Source organism: Pezoporus wallicus, unplaced genomic scaffold (assembly GCF_028554395.1).
Source record: "Pezoporus wallicus isolate ANWC-B61680 ecotype Strahan unplaced genomic scaffold, APGP_CSIRO_Pwel_v1 contig_7461, whole genome shotgun sequence".
Lineage (NCBI taxonomy): Eukaryota > Metazoa > Chordata > Aves > Psittaciformes > Psittacidae > Pezoporus > Pezoporus wallicus.
The window spans coordinates 1276269-1284888 of record NW_026637976.1 but is presented as its reverse complement, the minus strand read 5'-3'; the positions used below and the strand labels follow the sequence as shown (position 1 = coordinate 1284888).

At 46.0% G+C, this 8620-nt stretch overlaps 1 protein-coding gene across 2 annotated transcripts in view; it reads left to right on the top strand.

Annotated features, from left to right (window-relative positions):
- Positions 1 to 285: 285 nt before the first annotated feature.
- The window catches only part of INTS4 (integrator complex subunit 4), a 32828-nt gene continuing 24493 nt past the window's right edge, over positions 286 to 8620 (top strand). Inside the window, exons 1-9 of one of the 2 annotated variants that reach the window (XM_057408545.1) lie at positions 286 to 415; positions 978 to 1169; positions 4166 to 4283; positions 5227 to 5333; positions 5532 to 5717; positions 6544 to 6594; positions 7232 to 7320; positions 7641 to 7761; positions 8263 to 8334. In XM_057408545.1, the coding sequence (XP_057264528.1) occupies positions 362 to 415; positions 978 to 1169; positions 4166 to 4283; positions 5227 to 5333; positions 5532 to 5717; positions 6544 to 6594; positions 7232 to 7320; positions 7641 to 7761; positions 8263 to 8334 (990 nt within the window). In that variant the 5' untranslated portion in view covers positions 286 to 361. Of the gene's footprint in view, positions 416 to 974; positions 1170 to 4165; positions 4284 to 5226; positions 5334 to 5531; positions 5718 to 6543; positions 6595 to 7231; positions 7321 to 7640; positions 7762 to 8262; positions 8335 to 8620 lie in introns of both variants that reach the window. The other variant, XM_057408544.1, reaches the window with a different exon arrangement.

Here is an 8620-nt window from a genome sequence, read left to right as displayed (position 1 = left end):
AGCCCCTCTCCAGCTTTCCTGCAGCCCCTTTAGGCACTGGAGCTGCTCTAGGGTCTCCTTCTCTAACTTGGCAATCCATGTTATTTATATTTGGCTATTTATACGGTCTGCTATCAAATACTAACGAAACTGGTGAGTATGTTGGTGGAAAACGATCGGGGCTCGATCGAGCAGCGAGCCGGGCCAGGCCGCAGCCGCCATGTCCGCCCCGCGTTCCCATGGCAACAGCAGGCCGCCCGCTGCGGGGCGCGGCCTCCTGACCATAGAGCTCCTCCTCCAGCTGTGCAGAGAGGCCTCTGTCTGTTGGCGCCTCTCTGCGGGTGCCTCGGTGGTTTCTCTTCCGGGTTGCGCGGCCGCCAACATGGCGGCGCACCTGAAGAAGCGGGTGTACGAGGAGTTCACCAAGGTGGTCCAGGTAATGCACTGATACCGGGCAGGGCCGGGGCGGGGGGGAAAGGGGGACGGCTCCCGAGCTCCGCCGTGCGGCCCGTGAGGCGCAGCTGTGGCGGAAACCAAGGGCTGAGCCCGCGGCCTAGCCGCTGTGTGCTGCCCGCCGCTATGGGGCCGTGAGGGGCTGGAGGGGGTCCCGACTGACGGGGGGCTGATGTGGCCTGACTGACTGATGTGGACTGACTGATGTGGCTTCCCCCAGCCCGGGGCGGGGAACGGGGGCGAGTTGTTCGGCTGCTCTAGGTTGGTGGGTACGGGAGTTGTGTTTGCCGTGGGTTGGTTGTGTGGGGTTGGAAGGGGCAGGATTTGCCGCAGGTCGGTGTGGGGGGAGGCAGTGTTTCCTGAGAATGGGGGCTATATGGGCAGGACAGGAGCAGCCATGGGGGGCTGAGGATGTGTTTTGTCCTAAGGTAGATGAGGGAGAGGCTAGGGACTGCTGTGGGGCACAGGAGATAACTCAGGCTTGGTGCTCTCTGCATGAAGGATTTGCTGTGTGTTTCTGACCCATGTCCCTCTGCCCACAGCAGCAGCACGAGGACTTGTCTGCTAAGAAGCTGAGGTTGACGAAGCCCAGCAAGTCAGCAGCGCTCCATGTGGACCTGTGCAAAGCCACCTCGCCTGCAGATGCGTTGCAGTACCTGCTCCAGTTTGCCAGGAAGCCTGTGGAAGTGGAGAGCGTGGAAGGGGTTGTCAGGATCCTGCTGGAGCATTATTACAAGGTGGTGAAGCTGGGAGCCAAGTGTGCTTCCAGGATCCTCCCTCTGGGCTTGTTTTTGGGGTGTTGGATATGGAATTGGGAGTCACAGGGTGCTGTGTTGCTCACCTGGCTGCCAACAGCTTCTATGTGTGAGGAGACTGAGGGACTCTGATCCTTTACCCCAGTGGTTTCTGATCATGTTTGTCCCTTTGCTGATGGCTTCAGGAGCCTGTGACAAGGTTGTGACTGTGTTATCCCTGCAGATAGTGTGATTAGTTAATTGAGTGTGTGATAAGTTAATTTCAGTTTAGCAAGGGACAAAAGACATGACAAGAAGTTACCCAGGGAGCCTGACTATCCAGAACTGGCTTAACTTTGTCTGAGTCCTCCCTGACTGATGTTTCCTTACCTTGCTCTGTATTTCCTCTAGCAGTGGAGAAGCATTTTAGCTATTGCTTATGCTGTGAGCAAAGCCCTTTTAAAATGACGCTACTGAAAAGCTTTTCAACAAAAAAATCTTAAAAGCAGAATAACAAATAAGTAACAGGCATAAAATATGTTTCATGGTATCCAGATATTGATCCTTCACTTGATAAAGCAAAGCTTTAGAATCATAGAATCATAGAATAGTTAGGGTTGGAAAGGACCTTAAGATCATCCAGTTCCAACCCCCCTGCCGTGGGCAGGGACACCTCACACTAAACCATGGCACCCAAGGCTCTGTCCAGCCTGGCCTTGAACACCGCCAAGGGTGGAGCATTCACGACCTGACATCTGACAAAACTGAAATGTTTCTCAGAAACACCCTTATGCTACTCTGTCTTTCCTCTTATATTTGAGTCTGTCTTGCTTTGAGCTTGCAGCAGAACTCAGTTGCATTTTATCTGTTTCTGTACTTTAAATGCTTTGACTCGAGACTGTTTCACATTTGGCTATTTTGATGAGAATTTATTTTGGTCACTGGACTGGTTCCCACTCAAAAGATTGGACATCTTCATCTGTTTGTTCTGGGAGTTCTGTCATTTGTGGTCAAATAATGCAGCTTGTTTGTGTTTGAAGTTTGTCTTGAAGCCTATATTAGAAGAGAGACTCAAGTCTACAGTCACATTCTCAAGTGCATAACCTGTTACAGAAACCAGTTTATAAAGCAGCACAGTCCTGATAATATTTTACTTAAGGACAAAATCTTTTGAAGATCTGGTTTATTATAAACCAGTATCTCCAGAAAAGGGGGGGTTGGAAATGGATGATCTTAAGGTCCTTTCCAACCTTAACTGTTCTATGATTCTATACTAAAACTTGCACTTGAACTGATCCTTCAGAAACTTCACTCTGAAAGCTGGAACTGCAGTGGAAGTTGTGTGATGATGTGTTTGTTTGTAGTGTTTTAAGGTGGTACAGAAGCCTCTTGCTTCTTCATCCCTTTATATGTGATAGAACAATCCCCCAACAGTCCTACTGGCTTCTGAAATAGATCAGGAAAATCATCTGGCTTTTCCTTTCTTCCCCATTTTCCCACTCATGGCCATGGTGATGATGGAATCAGCACCACAGCTGAGCAGAGAGCATGTTGCTATGTGTGTGGGAAAGCCATGGGGGCAGGGTATTGTAAGCCTTGTTGTGACATGTGTCTTCAAACAGTGGCCTGAGGTGATCCTCATGTTCCTTTCCTGACCCTTCAGGGTAGGAGGGATGAGGGATTAGAGGCAGCTTCACTTACGGGTGTTTTAGTTGTGCATGGCAATCAGACCTGCACACTCAAAGGAGAACTTCCTCTGTTTTCCAGCTGAGGCATGTTAGAAGGAGGGAGGGAGAAAGATGTCCTTTGGGGTGGGAGACTGCTTGTAGCTCCATAATAACATCACAGATAGTATTTATAAGGCTGTTAAAAATGCCTTCATAAGTGGTTTGAGTTGGAAGCGACCTTAAAGCTCATCCAGTTCCAAACCCCTGCCCTGGGCAGGGACACCTTCCACTAGAGCAGCTTGCTCCAAGCCCCTGTGTCCAACCTGGCCTTGAACACTGCCAGGGATGGGGCAGCCACAGCTTCTCTGGGCACCCTGTGCCAGCGCCTCAGCACCCTCACAGGGAAGAACTGCCTTACATGTAACCTGAACTTCCCCTGTTCATCTGAACACCACAATACTGTGGAAATCCATATGTCCTACCGCCAAATGTAAGCACTGCAGTGACAGCAACTGTTGTTCAAGGGCATAAGTTCAACCTTGTAGGGAGAAAATGCTTCTCAGCTCAGTTGAGAAAGAGGTAACTGCTGTGGGTATCACATTTGTCACTTGTGGGGTGTGTGTGATGTGTGAGTCTCTCCTAAACACAGTCATAGCTTATTTATATAACTACCTCTTGGACAGCTTTGCTGTTGCTTAAATGAATCACAGAATCAAGTAGGTTGAAAAAGTCCCTAAGATCATCCAAGTCCAACTGTTACCACAGGACTGCCAAGGCCCCCACTAAATCATGTCAAAATGAGCAGATGTTTGCAGGTAACGCATGCATCTATTGGTTTATTCAGTGTTTACCTTGCTGTGTTGGTTTTCTTTCATTTCTTGCTATCAGATTGGCAAGATTCCTCCCCACCAGTAAGAGAAACAGTTGTTTTCGGTAGCCCACAGACTCTGCTCTTTATCTTTGTAGAGATCAAGAGACCAGCAGCCTCAGTTCATCTAAAATCCTCCCACTTGTTCATTAAAATAGATACTAACCTGAGCAACACTGAGTTTTCTGCTGTCTTGAAAACTTGATTTATTCAAACGTTATATTTCCAAACAGGATGAAGGTAATTTTGAGGAATTGTGAGTAAAAGAATAATTTTGAGATGTGCTGGAAGCTGCCACCTTAATGGTTTTGTATGGTCAATGCCCTATGGGATGTGCTGCAGGTGTGTAGAGGAGGAAACAAACTGACAGCAAAATTCAGACCCTTGTGCTGAATTACAGATGGGTCCTGCCTGTGTGTAGTGGAAACTGGACAATAAATGAGGTGTCTGTTGATTCCTTCCAGGAGAATGATGCCTCTGTAAGGCTGAAGATCGCTTCCCTGCTGGGCTTGTTGTCCAAAACTGCTGGGTTTTCTCCAGACTGCATCATGGATGATGCCATTAACACTCTTCAGAATGAGAGTAAGTCCCAGTTTTCAGGTGGTGCCTGAGGTCAAGGCAGATTCATCCTGTCTTTTCGGCATTTAGGACAGTGGTAAGGCCCTTAAGAGCTGAAGTGTAGAGTTGGGAACTGTTGCTGAGAGTATTTATGTTCTGCTGTTGTGAATGATGACAGAAAATACTACATTCTGAGGAGAGAGATGCTCCTCAGACCTGCCTGCTGTGTACCTTTGTTTTAAGGGAGTGCAAGCTTTGCTTTTCCATTACTGTGCAAGACCTGTTGCTTCTCAAGTGCTCTGTTCTAGAGGACAGTCTTGCTTAAAGTGAAATCTTGCTTGCAGAGGGTGTTTTCTTTCTTACTATGTATTAGTTTATTAGTTCTGGATTTGTAATAGTAAAACACAGGTTGTCTTGTTTGTGGTTTCACTGCAGTCTGTTTTTATTTTCTATGTTATAGTCACAGTTTATATGTGCTTTATGTGATATAGTTTAATGTCATTTATAGAATCACAGAATGGTTTGTGTTGGAATGGTTTGGGTTGAAGGGGCCTTAAAGCTCACCCAGTTCCAACCCCTTGCCATGGGCAAGGACACCTTCCACTAGAGCAGCTTGCTCCAAGCCCCTGTGTCCAACCTGGCCTTGAACACTGCCAGGGATGGGGCAGCCACAGCTTCTCTGGGCACCCTGTGCCAGCACCTCAGCACCCTCACAGGGAAGAGCTTCTGCCTTATATCTAACCTGAATCTCACTTGTAAGTGCTGGGTGGGTTGAGTGAGTTCAGCAGAGGGCCACTGAAGTGGTTTGGTGCTAGAGTAAGTGATGTGCAGGAGGGAAGTGAGCTTGTTCTGGCATTGAAAGGAGAAGTTTTCAGGAGGACCTTCCAGCCCTGATGCGTGTGTGCTTCTGTAGCTGGTGAGGAGCTCAGTAAAGAGGTACAGAGCCTTTCACTGCTTTGTTTTGCAGAGTCTCACCAGGTCCTTGCTCAGCTGCTGGACACCCTGTTGGTGATTGGCACAAAACTCACAGAGGATCCACCAGTCAGGATGAGACTGGTCGAGGTGGCCTGCAAGGTAAGGCAGCCTCATTGGGCAGGAAACCTTTATCACTGCCACAGGACAAAAGCCATGTAGTCAGTATTTAGATTCTCAACAAACTTACAATACTAACATTTCATTAACTGCTAGGAATCTTCCTATGATTACTTGTTACAAAGGGGTGAAAGAACAACAAGCTTCCAGTTACATCTGTTCTTCTTTTCCATTCCACAGCATCTGACAGATTCCTCCCATGGTGTAAGGAATAAATGTCTGCAGTTAATTGGCTGTCTTGGACCAGTGGAAAAAGGTGCTGCAAAAGAATCTGAAAGCCAGGCTGCCAAAGATGTGCAGAAGATCATAGGAGATCATTTTAATGACCAGGACCCTCGGGTTAGGACTGCAGCTATAAAAGCCATGGTAAGTGGTGCTGGTGTAGTGGAAGGTTTGGAGAATGGACAGCCAATGTATTTATATGCAGTTGTGTTTTCCTAATCAATTAAAGAATGAATGGCTGTGAAGTTTAAAGAAATTATACTTAAGTCAAGATGAAATAATAATCTTGACTATTCTGCTCTCATGAGACCCCACTTGCAACACTGTGTGCAGCTCTGGTGTTCTCAACATAGAAAGGACATGGAGCTGTTGGAACAAGTCCAGAGGAGGCCACAAGGATAGTCAGGGACTGGAGCAGCTCCTGTATGAAGACAGGCTGAGAAAGTTGGGGCTGTTCAGCCTGGAGAAGAGAAGCTGCGTGGAGACCTCAGAGCAGCTTCCAGTGTCTGAAAGGAGCTACAAGGATGCTGGAGAGGGACTCTTCATCAGGGACTGTAGTGATAGGACAAGGGGTGATGGGTTCAAACTGAAACGGGGGAAGTTAAGGTTGGATGGAAGGAAGAAGTTCTTCCCTGTGAGGGTGCTGAGGCACTGGCACAGGGTGCCCAAGGAAGTTATAAATGCTCAGTTGCTGGCAGTGTTCAAGGCCAAGTTGGATGAGGCTTGAAGCACCCTGGTCTAATGTGAGGTGTCCCTGCCCATGGCAAGGGGTGTAACTGGATGATCTTAAGGTCCTTTCCAACCCAAATCATTCTATGAGTCTATGATTTAAAATACTTATAGGCAAGATAATGAAATATTTTCATTATAGGAGGAATCCAGATTTTACTCAAATCAGAAAAAACAGTGGTGAAAACTTGGTCTCTGTCACTTAAACCTATGGTTATACTTGTTTGTTTTTTCCCTGTAGCTGCAGCTTCATGAAAGAGGATTGAAGTTACAGCAGGCTATTTACAGTCAGGTAAACCTTGTATTTCTCCTTATTTTGTCCTTGGTTGCATATTCTGCTTTTTAGATTCTGTGACAATGTGCTTTGAGAGGAGGGCACTGAGCAGAGGTGTGCAGTATTTTGCACTGTTGCCTGTATTCCTTATTGTCCTATGACAGTGGAAATGGAAATCTCTTTAGCATTATTGTGCTTAAATACACTAAAGCATATGCTATGATACATATTGTTGGGGGAGATAATTATGCGAAGGACAAGGCACTATGTGATTCTTAATGTCTTCTGGCAATCTCAAAGTCTTAACCCCATGTTTATTGGAGCAAATACATGAAGCTTGTATCTTATGTCAGTCAGGTTGCACAGCTGAAGCCTGCATCAAATTAGTTCTGTTATAGACTCAGATTTCGTGCTTCCTACATAATACAGACAATTCTGGAGTGTTCCAGCATGTCCTGATGGACTTTAGTAGGACAAGTCTACCTAATCAAACCTGGAAATAATAGGGAGTAAAAGGGAAGAATAAATCCCCCCTGATTTTTAACCTATGCTAACTGATTCCTGGTAGGGGTCCTCATTGCACTGTGGGAAGTGAATGGTGGGACAGCTCAGGTGGAGATGTTTCGGGTAGATTGCACTGTGATTCTTCTTTCAGGCCTGCAAGCTGTTGGCAGATGATTACGAGCAAGTGCGTAGTGCTGCAGTTCAGCTCATTTGGGTCCTCAGTCAACTCTACCCTGAAAGGTATGTACTGGATAGAGAGTGACTCAAAGGACTGGCAGAGTGATCATCCTAATCCTGAGAGTCTTGTCCTGAGACTTAGTAAGTCTTACTTCCTAAATCCTGGAAGTCTTACTTCCTAAATCCCGAGAGTAAGTCAGGAGTAGCTGATGTGTACAAATTGTCAATACCTGATAAGAATGCACTGATCCAGATGAAGTTTTGGCTCCTGGTACTTGTTGCACATCCATAGGAATCCAACATAGTTGTCTTACTTGATGCCATCCAGCATGGTGTCAGATCAGCACATGTTGAATTCACTGACTCGTGTTTCTCTTTGACAGCATCGTCCCAATTCCTTCTTCTAATGAAGAAATCCGCTTGGTTGATGATGCCTTTGGCAAAATCTGTCACATGGTCAGTGATGGTTCCTGGGTTGTGAGAGTACAAGCTGCCAAGTTACTGGTAAGTTGCATTCTGTTCTTCTCCAGTTAAGAATAGTCAGTCTTCTGGTACTTTAATTTCACATCTATTTGGACATTAATGGGAGAATGTTCATTAACGATATAGGTAAATTTATACCAGAATTCAGAGAAGAAAGAAAGGAGAGAGGCTGAGGAAACCCAGAAGTTTCTCAGCTGAACTCTGTAGTGATTCTTCCCTTGAGAGTAGAGGGTTGGGTATCCAAGCAAAAACCAAGTACTTGTCCTATTTCCCTCCCCTGCTTCTCCGGCACAGGACGTGTAAACCAGCTGAATTCAGGAAAGACCATATTCACTCCAGTGGGAAAATAAGATGTTCTGAGCATTTTAAGTGAACTCCTTTAGACTCTGACATACAGGAGTGTCAGGCATTGTGTAAAGCTGTTAGAATGAGTGGATAAGATTGGATGCTGTGTTGGGATGAGTCAGGAAACTGTATGCTGTAATTTAGAATAACCCTGTTTCTTCCTTTTTGTCTCTTTAGGGTTCTATGCAACAAGTTAGTTCCCATTTCTTAGACCAGACTCTTGACAAGAAGCTCATGTCGGATCTGAGGGTACGTAAATGGGTTTGGTTTTCTTGTGTGTAGTGTACTAAAACTGCACAACAGGTATGTGAATGTTCAGTGTGCTTGTTTACCGTGTCCTTGCTCAGGGCTGCTGAGATTGAATTGATGATGACAGGTTTTCTTTCAGATTAAAGTCAATGAATTGCTGGTTTTAGGTTTCATTAGCCGAGCATGTAATAAACAGCTTCAGGCTATTCAGGTTTCACAGATAAGAGGTAAACATTTGTGTTCTTCTGATGTTTGGCTAAAAGCTTTATTTATTGTGTATGGAAAG